The sequence below is a fragment of the Microtus ochrogaster genome, chromosome 2, assembly GCF_000317375.1.
Source record: "Microtus ochrogaster isolate Prairie Vole_2 chromosome 2, MicOch1.0, whole genome shotgun sequence".
Lineage (NCBI taxonomy): Eukaryota > Metazoa > Chordata > Mammalia > Rodentia > Cricetidae > Microtus > Microtus ochrogaster.
This window is the reverse complement of record NC_022010.1, coordinates 55,030,928-55,054,058: the sequence shown is the minus strand read 5'-3', so window position 1 is coordinate 55,054,058 and position 23,131 is coordinate 55,030,928. Positions and strand designations below refer to the sequence as shown.

At 44.4% G+C, this 23,131-nt stretch overlaps 1 protein-coding gene across 1 annotated transcript in view; it reads left to right on the top strand.

Moving 5' to 3' along the window:
- The first annotated feature begins 420 nt into the window (after window positions 1–420).
- The window catches only part of Sidt1 (SID1 transmembrane family member 1), an 89,873-nt gene continuing 67,162 nt past the window's right edge, over window positions 421–23,131 (top strand). Inside the window, exon 1 of the mRNA XM_013351839.2 lies at window positions 421–1,246. Coding sequence (XP_013207293.1) covers window positions 1,025–1,246 — 222 coding nt within the window. The 5' untranslated portion in view covers window positions 421–1,024. The remainder of the gene's footprint in view (window positions 1,247–23,131) is intronic.

The window sequence follows — 23,131 nt, the reverse complement described above, 5'->3', positions numbered from 1 at the left end:
TTGGAAGATTGAGGAGGAAAGATCTCGAGTTCAAGGCCAGTATGGACTATACAGTTAAGACCCTACCTCAAAAAAAAAAAAAAAGAAAAAGAAAAAAGAAAAAAGGAAAGAAAAGAAAAGAAAAGAAAAAATTAAAAAGAACAAAAATGCAACTTAGAATCCTGAAAATTCTTCCAGAATCATAAAGAAAATATTGCCGAATTCAAAGGCTCAAGAGGTTTGGGTGGAAAGAAAAGGTATCTGCCTAAATATGGCCACTAAACCCTGGTTAATCCCTTACGAAAGCAGTCTTGAGGCTGAGCTACGGACTGTTCTCTTAATCATATGTTTTTTTGTAACTGTGCATATTTACATACACGCACATATGGCAAGGGAGAGATGACGTTGAGTCTCTGTGGAGAGCGAGAGTAATAAGGAAATAACAGGTGTCTGAGAAGGGCTTCTGTGAGAGCAGGGCGGATAGCCAGACATTTCACACCTGCAAGAGTCCTGCAGGTAGAGCGGAAAGAAAAGGCAAACCGGGGCACCCCCTTGAGAGGGCACACTCTTTTGCTTTCTCTTCGCGTGCCTTCAGCTAGAGAGCATATTCATTATATCTTGCACCCGATTTCCTCCTTGATGGCTGGTCACATAGATTCTTCTAGACTAGCAGCGACTTCTCTGAGGGGTTTGTTATTGTTTTGCGGTTAAGAGGGAAGAGATCAGTGAACATTCTCTCTGGTAAGTGGAGGGTTCTCAGCGATGAGAAGAGGAAGACTTCAAAGCCGAAGGGGAAAGCAGCCTTCGCTGGTCCCCACGTCTCGCGGTACCCCTACTCCATACGCGTGACCTCCTTTGGAGACCCCAGGTGGCACATCAGTATTTGATCTGCTCTTCCCCAGACTGCTGCGGGCGTTCGGTCACACACCACCCAGCTGCTGAAGCCGGAGCCCAGCTCCGCAGGCGACTTTGGAAGGACCATCTCCGTGCTCGCCCCCTGCTCGGGCTGCTTGTGTTTCCGGGCCCCCGGGGCGCGGCACCCACCATGCTCGGTTGCCCACGGCTGGCGCTGCTCTGCGCGCTGCCTTGGCTCCTGCGGGCAGCGGTCCCCGGCCACCCGGCAGAGCCCTTTGCCCAGTCCACAGAGCTGCTCCGTGATCCCCGCGACCCCGCCAGGGCCGCCGACTTTGATCACGTCTACAACGGGGTGGTGAACCTCAGCACCGAACACATATACTCCTTCAACTACACCAGTCACCCTGGCCAGGTAAGAAGCTCGCTGCCTCGGCTGATTCAAACTTCCGAGATCGCCGAGCTGCACCCAGGATGAACCAAGGGAGACCTCGGGGGCCTGAAAACCCCTCTCCCTGCCCCTCTCCTGTGAGGCAATCGCTACCCTGTCCTAGCGTCCGCACCAGCTTCGGGCGCCTCTAGGTTTCACCTCGCTCCCACCCCAGCCTGATCGCTGCCATTCTTGAGCTTTGCAGAGGCGCCAGGACCCGCATCCTCTGCGGATTCTGGCTCAGGCTGGGCCTTTTTCCAGAATGTTTGGGTGGCTATCGGAGGAGGGCGGGGGAGGACGAACCTGTTCCTAATCCCCTGCGGATCCTTCTGTCTTCTGGCGCACGGATGGCGCACGGGGATGGAATCTGAAATGGAAAGTGTGTGAGAGTGGACAGGTCTCCTGCGTTTGCTACCATTGCCACACTGTGTACTCGGGTGAGTTTGTTTTGTTTTTTTGAGTCAAAGACGTTGGAACGCGATGCTCACGTTCACTCAGGTGATCTGTGTAGGCTTTGATTATTCGTAAGGGTGAAAATTGATGTGAAAGTTCTAGATCCGTTTGACAAGAGTTATGGTGGGGCAAGGAGGGACGAGAATTATTTCGTCAACCATGCCTCTGACTTAGGTGATTATATAATGTAAGACAATGCACGTAATTTACATTGTCTTTCAAATAAGATACCTTTAGGAGGGGTGGCTGTCCGGTGTACCTCCTTTCGTATCTTCTTCTCATATAACAACTCTTTTGCTTTCCTCACTATGGCGGCATTCCCTGCCCCCTTGGGGACATTTCAGAACCAGATGATAGGAATACCTTTTTGTCCCTGAGCCTCATTCAGGGTCACAATCCAAAAACTTCCTTCCTTAGGACTGCCATTGTTCTCCAGTGCCTTTCTGTGTGTCTTGAGAAAGTGCCCCAAGTACCCCCATCTCCTGCCTGACACCAAATCCTATGGCATTGTCCCCATGGCAGCAGAGCCTTCGCCTTGCTGGACTCCTGCAACTCCTACACGTGTGCGAAGCCATTCAATCACATACCCCACACAGGGGACTCCTGCTTGCCCAGTGTGGGGTGCCCACCAGCTGGTTGATATTTTACTAGGACCCTAGTTCTGTGGTTTCCTATAACTAGATGAGAGTCTTGAAAACCGCAGGGTCTCCGAGGTATAGAGCCAGCTTCGTCCTAAATCAAACAGCATGTGCAAAGAGGAACATGACAGGCTGTGGTGTTCCTTGCAGTTCTTCTGAGAAACAAATGAGATTTTGTTTTTATTTTATCTGGGTGTATGAGTGTGTGTGTGTGTGTGTGTGTGTGTGTGTGTGTGTGTACCAACGTACTTGTGTGGTGCCCATTGAGGCCAGAAGAGGACGCCAGACCCCCAGGAACTGGAGTTATAGGCAATTGTGAGCCTCCAGGCAGGTGGTGGGAACTGACATGCAGTTCTTCTGAGAAACAAATGAGATTTTGTTTTTATTTTATGTGTGTGTGTATGTGTGTGTGTGTGTGTGTGTGTGTGTGTGTGTGTGTGTACCAACGTACTTGTGTGGTGCCCATTGAGGCCAGAAGAGGACGCCAGACCCCCAGGAACTGGAGTTATAGGCAATTGTGAGCCTCCAGGCAGGTGGTGGGAACTGACATGAGGTCTTCTGGAAGGGCAGTATGTGCTCCTATTGACTGAGCCCTCTTTCCAGTTTTCCTGCTAAGAGTCCCATTATGTAGACCAAGCTGGCCTAGATTGTGTCCTCCTCTGCCTCAGCATCCTCAATGCTGAGATTACAGGCATGCACCATCCCTTCTGGGGGACTAACCGCTGTTTTATGTTGCTTCTGCCTTTCCCCCTTATTGCAAAAGTCCCTCGACCCCATACAAGTTGTTCCGTCTGTACTTGAGATCATCTGCTTGACTTTCCTTGGACACTTGAGATATTGAGGCCAGGAGCACAATCATGTTCTGTTCCGTATTTCAGAGCTTTATAAATGTTTTCTGTAAAACTAAATAAAAAAGTGAATAAAAGCCTAAGGAATACTTAAGATGAAGTCAAATAAGATTAAATATTGGAAAAAATATTCCATTGTGTCCTTTGTATTTTGCATATGAGTGCATTAAAGCACTTTGCTTTAATGAATTTATGAAACAAGTGGTGATAGTTTAAAGAACGTCTCCACACAGCACAATAAAAAAAATCAACAACTATAAGCAAGCCTTAGAAGTTTTACTAAAATGTTCCTAGTCCTAGGAAAGAAAGCACAAGAGAAGAGGTGGGTTAAACCAGAAAGACCAGCGATAACTATTGCACTAACTCACCAGAGATCCCCCATGGAGGGCAGGAAGGATTCCCGGGGAGACCTCTTCCTTTCCAATTCCGACCCTGTCATCATCTTGGCCACTCCCTCTCCCCACAGTCCCAAATGCTGGCCACCACTATCTAAATTTTTATTGTTGCTCCATATTGAACAACTTTCACCTCCACTTCCAACTCCGAACTTACTGAGGAGCTAAATAGAGATCGGTCGAGTGGAGAGGAGAAGCCTGGGTTTGGTAAGGCAGGCCTTTGGGGTCGTTTCCCACTACCTTCCTCCGGTCAAGATTTTAGTTTGCGCCCCTGGGACGGGGTGGGGGTGGGTCCAGGTTTTTCGTTTGTTTAAGTTTTTATCTTTTGTTCTTTTGAAGTCATTCTTGTTTGTCATTGTGTTTTCCTTTGTCTTGAAGAAAGAAGTATAAAAGTCGGGCTTTAGTAAGAGGGGAGGGGGCAGGAGCCTTTGCTCTGGGCCTTTCCCATCAGCCACTGAGTCTCCACATGGATCCACACGGAATGATGTCACCTGGCTTGTGTCACTCTAGCTGAACTTGGCACCAGGAAAAGTTTGATATGCCTTGAGGCCAGGACTAGTGTAAACATGAAGTTGACATTTAAAAAAAAAAAAAAGTTACCGAAAGGATGGACTGACCAGTTTCTAGACAAATAAAGGAATCAGTGGCTGAACGTTCAGGCTGAGCAAGGTAAGCTTCATGGCATGTCTCTGGAGAGGAAGTGTTAGAGTTACACTGTGCAAACAGGGGCTGAACCACAGGGCTCAGTCCACCAAACAGGAAATCACCTTGTGGGGAAGTCACTGGGATAAATTGACTGGGACAAGGACGCAAACACAAGTCTGCAGGGAAATGAGAACACCATCGTGAGGACTGGGAGGGACACTCTGTGCCCACTGGGGCTGGTTCACCATCAAAAACCCGTACAGAAAAGTGGAACCTGTGCACAGCAGGCGGCCTTCTCTGAGGCTTGCAGGGACAGAATTCCATACAGGCTACAGCATTTGGGAAACATTGCTTTTGTTTACTAAGCTGAAGCCTTTATCTTTTTTTGTTACCTGCCCACCTTTCACTTGTTTTTAAATCAGCGTACAGAGTGATAGGTTTCATTGTGTTGTTTCAAACTTAGCTTTGCTTGCAAAGCTGGTCCATCCTCCTGCCTCTCCGCTGTCTCCTGGCTGCACCCCCATCCTACCCTTTTCCTGTTCAGTCCCTGGTCCCCACTTTCTACTTTCTGTTATCCTTCTTCCTGAAAACCTCTTCTTGTCTTTTATGGCCCCTTTCTGGTCTCATGACCTATATTTACACCCACTCCCCGCATAAGGACACATCAAAAAAATAAAATCTTGGACATGCCTATGAAAAGTTAATGCAGTATTTGTCTTTCTGAGTCTGAGTTATTTACTTAGTGTAATAGCTTCCAAATCCACCCATTTTTCGGCAAGTTCCATAATTTCATTTTTCTTTACCCATGAGTAAATTTGACTGTGTGTATGAATCACATGCTCATGACTCATTCATCTGTTGATGATCTAGTGCGAGTGCATTTCCTTATCGTGAACTGAGCATCTGTGAATGTGGATGCGAGCAACTCTCTGCCGGACTTACAGAGTTCTTTGCTTATGCCCAGGAGCAGTATAAATGGGCCGTGTGATAGCTCTATTTGTACTTTTTGGAGAAATCTCCGTAGTGGACGCCCAGTTTATACTCACACCAACAGCAGATAAGGGCTCCTCTTTTCTCGTACCCTTTGCATTTATATTCTTTTTGTTTTGTCTTTTGAGACAGGGTTTCTCTATGTAGGTTTAGAGCCTGTCTTGGAACTTGCTCTGTAGACCAGGCTGGCCTCGAAACTCACAGAGATCTGCCTGTCCCTGCCACCCGGCATTGAATTAGCGCTTTGAACAGCAACCATTCTGACTCGGGTAAGTGGGAATCTCAACTGTAATGGGCCTTTCTCTGTCCCACCAGCCAGCTCCCAAACGATGACACTGAAACACCTCAGTAATTATGAATGTTGGCCTTAGCTTAGACTTGTTTCTAACTAGCTCTTATATCTTAAATGAACCCATTTCTCTATCTCCATGCTGCCACATGGCTTGTGGCTTTTACCTCCCACCCTGCATGTCCTGCTTCCTCTGCATCTGTCTGGCAATTCCACCTTTCTTCTTCCCAGAGTTTTCTTTCTGCCCTGAAGTCCCGCCTGTATATTGGCCAATCAGCTTTTTATTACACCTATCACAACAATACATTTTCACACAGTGTGTAGGAATATTCCACAACACTCAACCTGTGCTTTAATATTCGTTTCTTTGATGGTTAAGGATGCCAAACAATTTATTGGCCATTCGTGTCTCTTCTTTTGAGATGTGTCTGTTTGGTTCATTAGCCCATTTGTTGACTGGCAGGGGTCATTTCCTATTTAAATGTTTACAATCTTTGTATGCTCTACATGCAAAGACCTCTTTCCCTGATCTGAAATATAAATGGCTAGTATGCCCTTCTGTTTTGTGGCCGACTGTTCACTCTGCTGATAGCTTCCTTTGCTGTATAGAAACCTTAATTTAATTCTGTCTGGTCTGTTGATTCTTAGGGTTGGCCTCTGTTACCAGAGTCCTGTTTGAAAAGGTCTTGCCTGTGCCTATGTCTGGAGGTGTCTTCTCTATGTTATCCTTGAATGGTTTCAGAATTCGGGGTTTTAAATCAAGGATCTTGATCCATTTGAGTTGATTTTTGTGCAGGGTGAGTGATGTGAACATAATTTTACTCTTCTACAGGTAGATATCGAGTTTTGCCAACATCATCTGTTAACCAGGATGTCTTTTTTTTTTTTATCAGTGTATGTTTTTAATGCCTTTTTCAAAATGAATGGCCATAAGATGCGTGGGTTCACTTCTGGGTTTTCTGTTATGTTCTATCGATCTACACCTCTCATTTTGTTTGAACATCGTGCTTTCTTTGTCACTATGGCACTGTAGTGTAATTTGAGATCTGGTATTCTTTGTCACTTTGGTGTAATTTGAGATCTGATATTCTTTGTCAGATACCTCCAGCTGTTCTCTCTCTGCACTGGATTGTTTTGGTTATCTGTGGTCTTTTGTTTTACCATATAACTTTCACCATTTTTTTTCTAGTTCTTCAAAGAATGTCATTGAAATTTTCATGGGTAGTCTATTGACTCTACAGATGACATATTGGTAATATAGAATTTTCACCAAGTTAACTCTGCCTATCCAGGAGATAGACATAAGCATCTACCTTATGTGTAGCGTCTTCTTCAATCTGTTTTTCGGTTTCTTACTTTTGGGAGGAGGAAGAATCTAGAAATGGTTTATATTTAAGTTGTCTGAGAAGTTCATATATAAGTACTGCATCTACATCATTCCCAACCCTTCTTTTCCCTTTAGAACTATTCTCTTGTATACCCTCTCCTTCTTCCCCTCAGTTTCACTACATTTTTTGTTTGTTTGGTTTTTTGTTTATTTTTCTCTAGAGAGAGGATTTCTCTGTGTAACAGTCATGACTGTCCTGGAACGAATTCTCTAGACCAGGGTGGTCTCAAACTCACAGAGATCTGCCTGCCTCTGCCTCCTAAGTGCTGGGATTAAATGTGTGCACTGCCACCACCTGGCTCATTACTTCTTCTTTAATTTGTGTGTGTGTGTGTGTGTGTGTGTGTGTAGAGCTAACTACGTAGGAATGGATAATCTACCATGGGTGCTCATCTCAGGAGAAGATTAATTCTTCCTTTGTCAGCAGAAATTAATTAGTTTGTCCATTAATTGTAGCTCTTCATCTAGAGGTGGGGCCTTCTGAGAGTCTATCTCCATGGTGTCATTGTACTGGTCTTACTTAGGAGACTACATTTTAAAGGTTTCACTGGTTCAGCTTCCCTGTCATATGTAAGGACACTGCCTCATAGTAGACATCGTGATTCCTTGGCTCTTACAATCTTTCTGCCTCCACTTCCTTAATGTTCCCTGACCCTTAGGTACAGGGATGGTGTTGTCGATAAATCAACTAGTATGGGACACCTGACACAGTCAGTTGTCTTCTGCGTTTTGACCAGTTGTGGCTTTTTATAATGGCCTCCATCTGCTGGGGAAAAGAGCTTCTTCCATGAGGGGTGAGGACTAGGCTTCCCTATGAGTATAAGGATCAGTGTTTATAATGCAGTTGAGAGAGCATCAGCACTGAGTCCTCTGGGGTCCATGACCAGGTAGCTGTCTGTGTTTTCAGGGCCAAGCATACATTCTCTCCCATCGAGTGGCCCCTAAGTCCAATTAGATGCCCCAAGGATCAAGTACCACTCTTGTACCCTTGGGGACATTTGCTATGATTGTCATTGTTGTGGTTCATAGACTTTGCAGCTGGGTAGAACTGTTGTTTTCTTTCTACCCTCACAGGTTGTATAGCACCTTCTGATGCTATGGAGCTAATCCTCAGGGAGATGGCTCCCAGAGCAGTTCCAGTTCCAACTGGATTCCTCCAAGTCACCTGTCCAAAGTATGTGGCGTCTTCAGCACTAGGGTCTTACCTTCAAGTTCTGGGAGGCAGCCAAGGGCAACAGCAGTGGGCCATTTTATTTGAGGAGTGTCTTCAAGTCCCCTGATCAGCGACTTGAATGGAGGTTCCCCCATGCCTGGCATTGGGGCTTTTAGAGTCTATGGCTCTTGGTGGTGGTAGTGGTGGGGGTTTCAACTCAAACAGCATAATTTTCGTTAAAACTACATTGTGTGTGTGTGTGTGTGTGTGTGTGTGTGTGTGTGTGTGTGTGTGTGTAGGTCTCTTATGTTCTTGTTTAGGTATTTTTAAGCTGTGGTGAGTGGAATATTTTCCCACTTTTTTTCTTATCAAATTTGTTATTGACATATAGAAAAACTACCATTTTGTTGTTGATTTCGTATTCTTTAGCTTTCCTGATAAAGTGTTCTACAAGCTTTCACCAAAGTACAAAACCATATTGCTTGCAGTAGAGATAATTTGACTTGTTTTTCTGGTTTGTACTCCTCTTTTTGTCTTCCTCTTCTCTAGGTAAGACTTCAAGCACTATATTGAATAAGTGTGGAAACACTGGAGACCCATTTCTAGGTCTATATTTTAAAGAAAATTATTTCAGTTTTTCCAGTTTAGTATAATTTTGTTTATTAATATTTTGCACTGCATTGGCAATTCTAAGTAATGCAGAGGTGATTCCAAGAATACATAAGTGATATGGGATTCCCTTCTGTATACTGTGATTACCATTAATGAATAAAGAAACTGTCTTGGGCCTGCACAGGGAGTAGAAGTAGGTGGGGGAAAACTAAACTGAATGCTGGGAGAAAGGAGGTGGAGTTTAGAGAGAAGCCATGTAGCACCGCCAGAGACAGACATGCTGAAACTTTGCCAGTAAGCCACTGCCACGTGGCAATACACAGATTATGGAGAAGGGTTAAACTAATATGTAAGAGTTAGCCAATAAGAAGCTAGAGCTAATGGGCCAAGCAGTGATTTAATTAATACAGTTTCTGTGTGGTTATTTTAGGAGTCTGGGCAGCTGGGAAATGAACAAAAACCTCCCAACTACACATAGGGATATGCATGAGTTACAGGAAATGGTGTGGATATTCTAAATATGTGGATATTCAAGCATCTGCAGAATGTGATATCCTGGGGTCTGTGTAGCCATAGCAAGGATGCTGACACATAACCGCAGCACACATTAAAACCTGGATGTGGTAGCCTCAGTTCTCCCTTTCTTGGAACGAGCCAGGGTGTGCTGGTTCATTGTGTACTGAGGCCAAGAAACCTTTGCTGTCCTCCCACAGTCTCCTAAACAGAACCTCTGCTTGTTGGAGGGAGGACTATCTCATTAACACGTTATCTAGATGAACAGCCCTGCAGCAGCACGTACCACTGGCAGATCTGGAGTCTGAGAAGGGCTTGTTTCCTGGCCTGCAGAGAGCCACTCCCTTGCTGCATCCACAAAGGGGCAAGAGTGCAGAGAGGCAAGCCTCATGCGAAGCAAGGTCTCAAGGTCTTTTCTCATAAAGGCACGGATTTTATCCTGTGACCTAATTACTTCCCCCAAAGCTCCGTTTCAGACATCATTTGGGGGGGACTAGGTTTCAACCTGTGAAGAACTCGAGTGAGGTGCGAGACATAAGTGTCTAGTCCATAGCAATCACCTCCATTTCTCTTTCACTGTGAAAATGACGTCAGTAGGTCATGAGGGTGCTTAGGGGCTGACATCACTTCAGTTATGGAGCTGATATTGTGGTGGGCACAGCCTGATTACAGACCGAGTCATAGAATGGATTCTGTAAGTTTGTGGTATCACATGTAGATGGCATGACTAGTCTGAACTGATATATAAAGCACACACCATATTTCAAAGACTAGATATAAAAACAATATCAAATATTCTGCTGATTTGTGTGTGTGTGTGTTTAAATGGGATGATTTTTAGATATTTAAGATCGAATCGGCCGGGCGGTGGTAGTGCACATCTTTAATCCCAGCACGTGGAAGGCAGAGGCAGGCCGATCTCTGTGAGTCTTGGCCAGCCTGGTCTACAGAGCTAGTTCCGGGACAGCCAAGGCTGCACAGAGAAACCCTGTCTCAACCCAACCCACCTCCAAATGAATTGTTTTTATAAAGTTAATTTTATTTATCTGTTTTTGCCTTTTCAACCCAGCTTCTAGCAGATATTTAAACAGGCATATAGCTCATATTTTAATTTTATTGGACGTCCCTGAGCCAAGAACTACTAAGTTCTAGAGAAATCCTACATCCTGCATGCAGTTCAGTTGGAGGAAACTGAGCTTCAAAAGGCTATGATCAGGAAGCAGAAAGAAGGGGAAAGGTGTTTTGGACACAGACGAGTAACCTGATTTCTTTTCTGACAAGATTCTTTATCGTGAGCTGTAGGCCTATAACGGGCAGCTTCTCATTGGCTGTTTGGTTAGCTTAAGTTGCTGCTTATAAAGAAAGCACGAGACAAGTGCTTCATTCTTCACTTGCCAAACCTGAGAATATTGGCTTTGTTCCCTCTCACCCCTTAACGGTTGCACAGGTATCCGTTATTGGTTTAGACATACTTGATGCATTTTGGGTCATTGTTACTTTTATTTTTCCTTAAGGTTAAAAAAAAATAACCCATCCTTTGGGATTGAAGGCCAGCTCAAGCTAGTTTCTGATTTATTTTGACAGGTCTGTTTATTCATTTGCTTGTTGCTTTGATTTTTAAAAGGAAGTCTCCTGTAGCCCTGGCTGACTTTGAAATCACTATGTAGGCAAGAGTAACCTGGATCTACAGATGCTCCAAGTGCTGGGGTTGCAAGTGTGAGCTGCCACACCGGGCTGATCTCTTGCTTGCTTTCGTGACTGTGACTGTTGCTGTTGTTCTTAACCTGCCATTGGGCACGGGCTCAAGAAGGCCAAGTCACAGTGAGAACTAGTTTTTGGAGACCATCGTACAAGAACTAGAGTTCCTCATTGCCCACTGTTGGTAACGACTTTTCCAAGCCCTCTCCATGGGAAGATCTAGGGATGCATTGTATCATGGACCAATATCATGACTTCTGAGTCAGATTTGGAAACCTGAAGTTTCATTTGCTCTCACTGATATCCCATCTACCTCCCCTTTCAGACTCCAAATTCCGGTTCTCAACAGGCTAAGCTTGGCTATACATACTCTTTCTCCCACAGTGAGAAAGTGTCTGTTTTAAATAGGGATATTAATATTACCACAAACCATACAGCTCCTAGGAACAGTCTGTTTGTGTAGTTCCTTGTAAATGAAGCGTACTGTAGCACCACCCAGCTGCTGTGCCGAAGGTCACAGGGCAAGTTCTTTTGGTAACGAGATACTATTAAAGTGTTAGGCTCTTTCTGAAGTTTAAGAATTGATTCACTTTGTTAGTTTTTCTGTTTTTTGTTTTGTTTTTGGCTTTGTTTTTAGTTTTTCTTTCTTTCTTTTTTTTTAATCTGTAGAGTTTGTGGCAGTGAAGGTCTAACCCTTGAGTTTCAAACCTTGGGACAAATGGCTGAGGTGCTGATTTAACATATCAAAGTGGATGCTGGCTACCAGGTTCTCCCAGCATCCCTCAGTCCTAACCTCTTAGGGGGCCCTCCTGGCTGGCATACCCACTCCCTCTCCCTTAAACTTCTCCAGCCCAGTGGCTGGGCTGCCCTTCCCTATATAATCCGATCATTTTGGATCATTCTGGTCCCTTTTGTCTACTCTCTTTTGAGACTCCTGGCTATTGGCCCTGGTTCCCCTCTCTCCCCTCTCTTTCCCTACCCCCTCTCATCACATGGCACAGCTGAGTCTGATGGTGTTCACTCTGGACTCCCTTACGTGTCCCTGCCTCTGGCGGTGCTCCCCCTTTTATCTACAATAAACCTTCTCCTCCACCACACCTAGGAGCAGTCATGTCTTTTCCTTTTTATTTGTTTTTTTCATTCACTACCTTCTGTTTCTGTCCTCTGCGCATTCTCCTTCTTCTTTTTCTTTATTGGTAGTAATGTATAAATTTATGACCTTTCATAAAAGTTTGTTTTTTAATTAAAACTTTATTTTGTAATTTTATACATAAGCACTGTATTTACATCATCTCCACCATTCCAACTCTTCCCATGTCCCCCATGCTTTTCAATTTCATGACCTCTTCTTCTTTAATTATTATACATAAATATACACACACACACACACACACACATAAATACAACCTGCTGAGCCCATTTAGTGTTGCTCATGTGTATGTGTTTAGGGCTGACCACTGGGGATTAGATAACCTGCCAGGGGCTCCTCCCTTCGTGAGCAGCCATCAGCTGTCAATCAAATGTAGCTCCTTATCTAGGGATGCAGCCTTGTCAGGTTTGCCCCATTTATGCTGGTTTGTCAAATGGTCTTGTCATTGTGCCAGTTTTGAGATTTCAGTGGTTTTCAGGGAATCACCCAAAAGATTCCCATTACCAGTTATCATTGAGATTGATTATCTTTGCATCTTAACCTCCAGGTCAGCTGCCAGTTGTACCGAGATGTAACTCCTTGTGCTCCTTGTTGTACTTGGGATTTGGTAGCTGGCGTGGAGGGTGAGCATGGAGGCTGGCCTGGAGGTTTACCACTTAGCATGGTGTGCTTCAGTTTTGAACGTGCAGTTAAAAAGGACAAGCACTTCCTCCCCGCCCCCCATGAGAATCTGAAAGCCAGACTGGAGCAGCTAATCCTCCCTGTGACCGCCAAGGCAAGGATTCCCCAACTGTTTCAGATGCATGGATTACGAAATTCTCAGAATTCTTTTTATGATATCAGTCTTTATTAGTGGTCTCTGAAATACGATAAACTTTGCATTTTCTCTAGGAGATACTAAGGCTGTAGCTATTTTTTTTAATGTATCTTCTAAACATTGAACAGTGAAAATATTTTCACTTACACCTAAAGATAGTAACTGACTAAAAAGCAATAGTCTTGGGGAAAACATAGCGTTTGGGAGATGTGTCTTTATAAACCCTTTCACTACCTCAAAAACTTCTCTTTGTTTTATCGATCAAAAAAAAAGTAAAGTTGACTGTTTTCTAACTTTTGTGTTCCAGTTTGGAATGCTTCCTATAGGTCTTCCCGCTGCTCAGAAGGCTTGGCTCCCAACGCTGCGCTCCCTCTGTGCGTCCCTGCCATGTGCACGTGGCTGAACTTGGCCTCCAGTCCCTTTGTTCTTTCTTGCTATCAGTCCTGCTGGGCAGCACATCAATAGTTTGTGCTGGTGTGGGTTTGTTTGGGGCTTTGCTCTTTGTTTTATCTTCACTGTTGTGATGGTCTCTTCTGAGAGCGTATTTTAAACATCTGAAACAATATGCAAAGATTTACCGCCCTGTCCCCAGCTGTGGTCTCAGCTGGCTGTTTTCGGTATCTTTTCTACGTCCTCCCTGGCTGACTTCAGTCTAAAAGACCTGGAGGGACATGTGACGCCTGGAAATCTCTTTGCTGTTGGAAGATGCCAGTGTTTCTGTCTCCTTTTCAAACAGAGCTGACCCCTTGATGTTCATGTTATTACGGGGTGTCGTGCGGCAGCATCCCAGAGTATGTTGGCTGGCTCTTCTTGCGCTGTTTAGCTTGGGGCCTAACAGAAGTTCCGCGTGTACACAGTCGGAGCTTGGTGCAGTAATGGCTCCAAGGCAGAGCTAATGTCCTATCTGAGTGAGAGCATCTGCATAGAGAAGTATCAACCATCTCACGAGACAGCCAGAACAGAATGCAGAATCACAGTCATCCATTTCACCAGATTTATAAAAACATTTTTGATAAGCATTATATTTTTTTCTTTGAAAATGGAAAATTTTAAAGTTTTTCTTAATGAATTACTTGGCTATTTAATGGGTGGGGGAGGCACAATGAGAATATATTTTGCTTAAAAATTAGAGTCAGTAGTAAGAACATCAAATTCTAGTAAGTCCTCCATGTAAGATCCTTTGGCTTAGATAAGCCGGTTTCTAGGAATGTGTATAAAACTTACATAAAAGCAATAGATCTGTATTTTCAAAAAGAGTGTTTGGCACTAGAGAGATGGCTCAGTAGGTAAAGGCTCTTGTGTCGAGCGTGAGAACCTGTGGTCGATTCTGGGGACCCACATGTAGAAGGAGAGAATCTGCTCTCCAAGGTGGTCCCTGACCCCCACAAACTCTCTACAGCCTGTGTGTGCCCAAACCGCCAAACAAATAAATCAATGTAATTAGCAACGTAAAGATGGTTTTTCATATCTGAGGAAGTAAAACTGAATGGCAGTCTTATGCAGCAGATGTACATTATATTTTAAATGCTAACTGGCCTCTAGCAGCGCTTAAATATTATCTCCATCCTTGCAAGGCAAAAGCGGGAGGATTTGCTACAAATTCAAAGCCTGCCTCAGCTCCAGATGGTGTTCTAGCCCAGCCAGGGATACAGAGCGAGACCTTGTCTCAAAAGTCCAGGCAAACAACACACTGTTAGTGATAAGATGAACAAAATTATTTGCTGAAGTTTTTACCCCTTCATTCCGTTTGCGTGATAACAGCAGACAAAGAAACAGATCCTATTAGGAGGAAGGACGTGGAGATTCTGATCTTGTGCAAGATTGAACAGGGCCTTTTACAACTGACTGTTTTAACAAGCGTGGAGCTGGAGTGGAGGTGGCTTCTACCGCAAATGTGGCCCAAGGATGCTGAAAACAATCTGTCTTTACTGATAAGAAAGCTATAGTAATTCACTTCTGTGTCCCGGCTGCCAGAACTGGGACATTTCCTTTCTCTTCAGATGACCGAAAAGCTTGTTTAGCAGCTAATACTTAGACCAGCATTTTCAAGAACTCTCTTCAGACCCCTGCTCTTTTTAGTTAGCCTCAAGGCTAGTCAGAAATGACAGCATATGCTTAGGAGAGAATTGCCATAGCAAGTGGTGCGGATCGCCTCTGGTTTGGGAAATTGATCACCTGTGGTTTGGGAATATTCCAAGTGCTTTGGTAAAACATTTTATTTCTAAAAATGGTTGCAAAAGAGATTATCTAGCATTATTAAGTGAATAAAAGCCGTCTCTAGCTATGGGAACTTGCAGTTTGTATCCCCGACCTGGAAGAATAATAATGAGTCAGGCAGTGGTGATGCTCAACTTTAATCCCAGCCCTTGGGAGGCAGACGCAGGGGGATCTCCGTGAGTTCTAGGCCAGCCTGGTCTACAGAGTGAACTTCAGGACAGCCAGGACTGTTACACAGAGAAACCTTGTGTGGACAACAACAACAAAAATAAAATAAAAATAAAAGCCAGAACACATGCATTCTTCCTAGTTTCTTTGACATCTTCTGTTAATAACCCGCACTGATGTGTTGTTGCACGGGCGACGGCCAATATTGCTACATCACTGCACTTGCTGTCCACTGATCCATGGCTTACATCAGTGGCCCTCCCGTCAGTTCGAAATGCCATGATCCACTGCTGTTATCACACACAATTCTTTTTTCTCCTAAAAAAAAAAATCCCCCTGTGTCTTGACAATTATAGCTTTCTTATCTTCCCTTAAACTCCTGGAATGCTGGCATATTTCCCCCAAATATCTCTAAAGTTTAACAGCCCCGGAGCATCATTTTGAAAGGAGGGCCAAAGAACCCCAAAATATGTGTTTTCGGCATGCTGTCCCTGTCTTTCCAGTTAGAGGCCCTTGAGAAACAGCGGATGCAGGATCAACTGGACTCTGAACCCTCATTCTGCTTTGTAAAAGCAGGAAATGAAATCACACGGGGAATGTACCCTCCTCGTATGAAAAGAATAGGGTCTTTCTCATCAAGAATGGCTAGGTGAGGCAGGAAGAATTTTGTACCAACATTGTAGACAAACCCTTCCCTTCCTATCCAGTAGTCTGTTGAAACAACTAGTTACCCAAACCCAATCAGTTTCAGTTTACCTTATTCACCTCTCAGCTGGAAGTGTCTTCAGAACTTCATGTATTCTTGAGGCCCTTCATACATCACTGAATGCAAGGCTCTTCACACACACTGACTTTGTGTGCTTTTCCACTACTAATCTATATACGTCCATTTAATTCTTGAACCCACCCAGGACCCCAAAATGTCAAAGGTAGATTTGGCATCTACAATTGCAACCGTCCAATGTATAGGCTTCCAGACTTACTTCCTTCACTCAGCAGCGTGCGTTGAGGGTTTCCCCATATCTTTCTTGGCTTTCTTGTGCTAAACAATACTCTGTTATCTAGATAAATCACAGTCCATTTTTCTGTGGTCTCATTGAAGGACATATTGATGGCTCCCAGTTTGGGCCAATTATGAATAAAGTGGTTGTAAATATTTGTATAGATCTAAGTGTTCAACTCAATTTGTTTTGCTTTTGTTGTTGTTGTTTGGAGGCAGGGTTTCTCTGTGTAGTCCTGGCTGCCCTGGAACTCACTCTATAAACCAGGCTGGCCTTGAACTTGGAGATCCACCAGCCTCTGCCTCCCAAGTGCTGGGATTAAAGATGGGCACCACCACCACCTGGCCAGCTCAGTTTTTTTAAAATATGTGGATGTGTGAGCTGGATCAGCCAGACTATATTTAGCTTTGAAAAATCTGTGAACATCATCTTCCAAAGTGATCACTTTGTGCTCCCCCCAGTGCAGAACAGGAGCCCCCAGGGCCCCACAGCTTCAGGACGTTTGCGGCCAGTGTTGTGAAGTCCAGTCCTCCCATAGACGTGTGATGCTGCTTGTCATTTTCATGGGCAGCGAACTCAGAACATGTGCTGTTGAGCAGTTTCTAAGCTTGGCTACCATATGGTTAACGTCTTTGGTGAGGTGATGCTTTAGACCTTTCGACTATTTTTTAATTGAAATTTTCAATTCATTATTGTTGAGCTTTATTTTGTGGATGTGAGATACCAACCCTTTGATAAAAACGTGTTTTGTAATATTTTCTTCCTACTTGTCATTTTATGTGTTTAACATTATCATCTGCAGGGCATGCATTTAAATTTTAATGGTGTACCATTTATCAACCTTTTTTGCCAAGTATCCTACTTTCATTGTTGTTGCGGGAGGTCCTTCTGCTCCTCCAGCCTATAGCCGCTGAGATACCAGCCCATTGGGCTGTGGTCTCTCTCCCTTTAAAAAAGCGGCTATAGGCTGGAGGAGCGGAAGGACCTTCCGCAACACATTGTCATATCTAAAAAGTTGTCACCAAAGCAAAAAACATCTAGGTTTTATCCTGTGTTATCTTCTGGAAGTTTTATAATTATGCATTTTACATTTAGCTATATGATCTAAGTGACTTAATTCTTATGGAAGATATAATAAGGGTTCTATCTAGGGTAGTGGTTTTCAAGGTGTGGGTCACAACCCCTTGGGGCTGAAAGACCCTTTCCCAGGGATCACCTAAGACCATCAGAAAACACAGATATTTACATTATGATTTATAACATTAGCAAAATACAGTTCTGAAGTGTCAGTGAAATGATTTTATGGTTGGGGGTCATCACAACATGAGAAGCTGTATTAAAGTGTCACAGTTTTAGGAAGGTTGAGAACCACTGCTCTGGATTACCTTGCCCACGTTGCCCAGTTGTTCCAACACTGTTTACTGCAAAAACATGACTGCGTGCCGAAAAACGCTGAACCAGCACTTGCTGCTTGGGCTCTTCCTCACCATCCTCAGCCTCCTCTTCTGCCTCCTCTTCTGCTGCCGCTACCTCTGAGTGCTAATACTCTCTAGTTTCTCTTTCCCCCCACCATGTGTCTTACTTATGTCTGTATATTCCTTCTTCATCCTTCTTGGCTTTTAAACTATTCCTTAGCAAGGTCAGCCATGGCGGAGCCCCCCCCTTCTCTGGGTGTGCTTTCCAGTGGGTGAGGCTTTCTTAGAGATCTTCTGTCTCGCTCATCCCAGGAGATAAGTGTCGCTCCTTCTTTATCTTTTTCCTTTTTTGGTTTTCCGAGACAGGGTTCCTCTGGAGCTTTGGGAGTTTGTCCTGGAACTAGCTCTGTAAACCAGGCTGGCCTTGACTCACAGAGATCCCCCTGCCTCTGCCTCCCGAGTGCTGCATCACTTGACTGTTCCTTACTTCTTCATTCACAGTCATGGCAAATGGTTCCCATACTACAGAGAGAGTCTCCCGGTTGTTGAGATTTTGCTACAGAGTTTAAATCATACCTGTGACAGAAGAGGGAAATTACATTTTCTTTTCAGTCAGGAAGTGTCTGTGTTGATTTCATGCACTGGTACTTCCTTTCTTCAACTTGGTTATCTGTTAGGTATGCTTAGCTTCAGACGTGTAATTGGACTTGCATTTGAGGTTTTTCTCTTTTCTTCTTTTTTAAAAAAAACATTTATTTATTTATTCATTTATTTATTTTAAGTATATACGCTCTGTTTGCATGTTCACCTACATGCCTAAAGAAGACATCAGATTCCTTAATAGATGTGAGATACTATGTGGATGTTGGGAATTGAACTCAGGACCTCTGGAAGAGCAATTAGTACTCTTAACTATTGAGCTAACTCTCTAGCTCCAGCTTTTCTCTGTTCTTACTAAGACCATCTTTTAAAACCTTAAGAAAGAGGTTTTAGCCTAAGGGCTCAAAGGATCTTTTAAGTCATTCAATCTCTTCCCACTTGACATGGACGAAGACTAAAGCAAGCAAGATATTAATAACTTCTTATCCAAAATGTTGTGCTATCTGTAGTGGCTCGTGTCTGCAATCCCAGCCCTTGGAGAGATGAGGTAAGAAGTCCAAATGGCTGAGGCCACTTGGGACTTCATATAGACACCACCCCCTCCAAAAACAAAAAAGAAAATCACTTAACAGTTTGAAATCCAAGAATGTAACTTGAATTCTTGAGAGCATTTCTTCAGCATCTTTCCACAGAATCTTCCCACCTCCCAGAAGAGCGCAGCTGCTACACTGATGGTTAACAACAAGAATAACTTCGAAATACCAAGGTCAGGCTTTCATTCGCTTCTCTTCATTACGCAACTTAAAAACCTTGTGTCTAACTTCCTGGCATTCACTGGATCATGAAGCGAGAGGCTTTGGGCTATTGTTTCCCCGCATGGATTGTTTGGACACCTCTACGAGGAGGGTAGACACAAATTCAAACTGCAAATGGCAGATTTTCTTCAGTGTTTCAGAGAACCATGGCCGATGTCATCTGTGACTTTCTGCTGCCTCCTATAGAGCTTAGAAGGGCAGTTTTCAGCCATTCTGGGCATTACCCTTGGGCCTGTGAAGGCCTGTGAGGTTTGTTGTAGGCATGCACGCTCAGCCTGTGATTTCAGCGTAATTATTATTCCTAAGAACTAGTATTTCTAGGTCCTCTCTGAACAGCTATGAAGACAAACCATAACAAGCAAGACGAACCCAGTGTTTCCGTCCCTGTAGATGGTCTGCCTTGCGGACAGTGCAGCTCAAGTCTATTTTGATTAACTTCCCGCCTGGGATCATTTTATGTGTACTGACATGGGAATGTCACAATTTTATTTAATTCTTCTCCACCACTTGATAAAAGAAACACATGTTTGTCTTCCCTCTGCTTCCACAGTATCGCTACCAAAAGGGAAGAATTACAGGTTTCAGAAGAAAAGCATTGTTTATTTGGGTAACAAAGGGCCGCGGTTGAGGGATAAAAAGAGCTAAAGAGTGGCAGTCCAGGCATACATACAGAAGTTTGGAGAGATTTATAGAGGAGTTCCAAAGTACCTGTGAGGTGTCAGGGGAATGACATGGGAGAAAGGTGACATGGGAGAGAGCAAGATTCTTAGCTAAAAGAAAGGAACCAGCTGGCTAGCATAGCTGAGAGCTTAGTGGGAAGGCTGGACCAGGGCAATGCTCAGTCTCCAGAGCATTCATCATACAAACATGAGGTCCTGAGTTCAGACACCCAGAACAATGTAAAGGATGGGGGTAGCAGGGAGTATCTGAAAGCCCACGACCCAGAGGGAGCAGAGACAAGCAGATCCCGAGCTCACTGACCAGCCATTCTAGCCGATTGTTGAGCTCCAGGTTCAGTAAAAACCCATCTCAAAAAAGAAGATGGAGAATGACAGAGGAAGACATTCAATGTTGACCTTTGGCCTCCATACCCATGTGTGTGCACCCACATGCACGAGTGCACGTACACACACACACACACACACACACGATATTGAGTAGGTCATGAACCTGGGTTCATTTGGCATCAATTGAGACAAAAGAAGACTAAGCTTCATGATATTACAGCAACCATCATGAAGAAGAAAAGTGGGAAGCTCGGCTTGGCAAGGCCTTCCCTGTTATTAGGTGCTGTCACCACAATGTACTCTGTTGCTGTCATTGTCACCAGCACAGTATAAACTCTCTCTTCATCATGGTATCATTCGCTCAGAGTTGAAAGTACCAAGCAGATGCATCTGGCTACTGAGCATGGGCAATCATCTGCCTTTTTGACAACCTAGGTAGCCTAGGCAACCCACAAAATCCATACAACATTGTGCCATCGAAACACTCAGTGTTTTGGGATGCTGTATTGGCTTCATCATGGTATCATTCGCTCAGAGTTGAAAGTACCAAGCAGATTCATCTGGCTACTGAGCATGGGCCATCATCTGCCTTTTTGACAACCTAGGTAGCCTAGGCAACCCACAAAATCCATTCAACATTGTGCCATCGAAACACTCAGTGGTTTGGGATGCTGTATTGGCTTGAAGCCAGCTCTACCACAAGTCCTTGTGGATCATGCTCAGGCGAGAACATCTGCTGGACTGTGCAGACCTAGCACAGAGGGAGATTCAGATGGCAAGGAGGGGAGCTGAGGTGCCACAACCTTATCTATGACCAACTAAAGACATGGCTGTCATCTGATAGTAAGAGAAGAATCCAAGGATGATGTGTCACCTCTGCCCCAGTGTCACTGCACAATTAGAAATGATTTATGCTCTTCAACGTGGCCTTTCTAAGGTCCCTTCTGAAGAGGAAGCTACTTGTAGATGGTCAGTTCCATATTATTTAGAAAGATGTCTATTTCCATGGTAATAGTAACATTTACAAATACTTATTGGAAGTTATAAATGACATCCATCAAGCAGTTCTACTATAGAATAAAAAGATGATAAACATCATCATCTCACCACTCTTAGAATCATAACAATTTTCTAGCAGGTTCTGTTTTCAGAGCATTAATTAAGTAGGCCTTCAAATGGTTCTAGAAGGAATTTGTCTATAATGCAATCAGTCAGTATAGAAAAAAAAAATCCAGAGGATAGATCCCTGGGTTTGGTCTCAAACCATAAAATAGTTATTTTTACCTCTTTATCGCCGTCACAAGACCAAGGCGAAGAAAGGAGCAGAGAAAATGAAGATGCGAAAAAGCCATGCGCAGATGAACAAATTTAGCTTGGTGAGAGGATGTCCAGCCAGCATGGGCGGCTGGCTCTCAAGCAGAAATGGAGCTTGGAGATGCCAAAGGCAGCGGGAAGCCACTGGAACTGAGAAACTCATGCAGAACCTGTGAGTGAGCCTGGCGGGGACAGAGAGGTGTGGCTCTTGGAGTGGGAGGGGCAGGTGGTCCATGACAGGTTTCAGTCCTCTGGACATAATTTCTTTGATGCCAGTTCCTGGAAAAATACCCAGACACCATTTCCCAAGTGTGCTCTGTAGCACAACAGTTCTGGTGTTGCACGCAGAGGAGGTACCAAGTACGGGGCAACTTAGCTGCATACTGACCACCCAGCATCCATGTTTTGCTTGGGGCATTCTCTGTCGGGGGACCCATCTAGAGGAAAACGCCCTTCCTCTTCACGAGTGGAACACAGGTACCCGACTTCTCACGGCCCCCTTGCCATCCCGCTAGACTTTTTCTGCACGAGCTCACACCCTTGGTGCAGCCAGCCAGCTCTGCCCCACCCACTCTTCCACTTGAGAACTGAGCCGGCTACAAAGCAGCTCTTGAGCAGCAGTAGGGCCCACAGTGGTTCTCCAGAGGGTCGGTGGCTACAGGACAGTGACATTTGAAGCCTTTCACAGTCTTTCGATTCTTAGGATAATGCTCCAGCCTTCTTAACAAGATAGACCCCACTAGTACCAACTGTGACAGCCCTGCTTGCACTCAAGCCCCAGACAAATGAATTTGCTCTTAATTCTTCTGCTTCTCACCCTCTCTTTTCTCCCCGCTCACCTCTGTCAACAATGGCATTCCCTTTATTTGGCCATTTTTTTCCTGTTCTGCTCCCTCCCCATTTTTCTGGCTTTTAGAAAACATCCTTCCCAAAGTCCCTTCCTTACTCTTCCCTAGATACCACCAAGTAAATTAAGTGACCTGTTGAATTAACACTCCACATACAAACCACCCATCTTCACGAAGAGAGTAACTATGTCTACACTGCTATCCAAACAATGCCTCACACAGAGAGGAATCAAATATTTACAGAATGAACTAAGACAGTCCCAAAGCTGCCAGCTTGCCTGCGTTGTGCAGTGTTCCTGGCCCGCCCACAGTCCCACATCTCTTAATAGCTTCCCTGAGTGTGTGGAATTGAAGCTTCTAATACAACATTTTGACCATAAATCAAATGATGAAGGCTTATAGAAATGTTTTCCTATCTAGGTTATTGATGTTATGGTGAAACCAGAATGACATGGTTTATACAGCAGTCTTCCTAGAGACAGGCTCTGGATCGAAAACATTAAGAATCTGAAAGCGGAAGAAGTGGGCCCCAAGGGATAAGCTGTTCTTTTCAATGAGATGAATGAGCGGTTCCTAGAAGCCAGGCTGTAAAAGGAAACTGAGATCCTCTGTGGGATGGCTCTTTCTCCTTTGCTATTGGGCTTGTAAGCCTGTCTCCACTCGGCAACAGATAGTCAATAGTGACTGACCGATGGCCCAGCTCTCCTCTGCATTTGAACCCAAGCATCGGTGGAGTGTCTCTGCCTTCTCCTCGTTCTGCTCTTCCTCCACCTCTTCCTCCTCCTCCTCCTCCTCTTCCTCCTCCTCCTCCTACTTCTCTCCCTCTTCCTTCTCCTCCTTCTCTTCCTTCTCCTCCTCCTCTTCCTTCTCCTCCTCCTTTTCCTTCTCCTCCTCCTC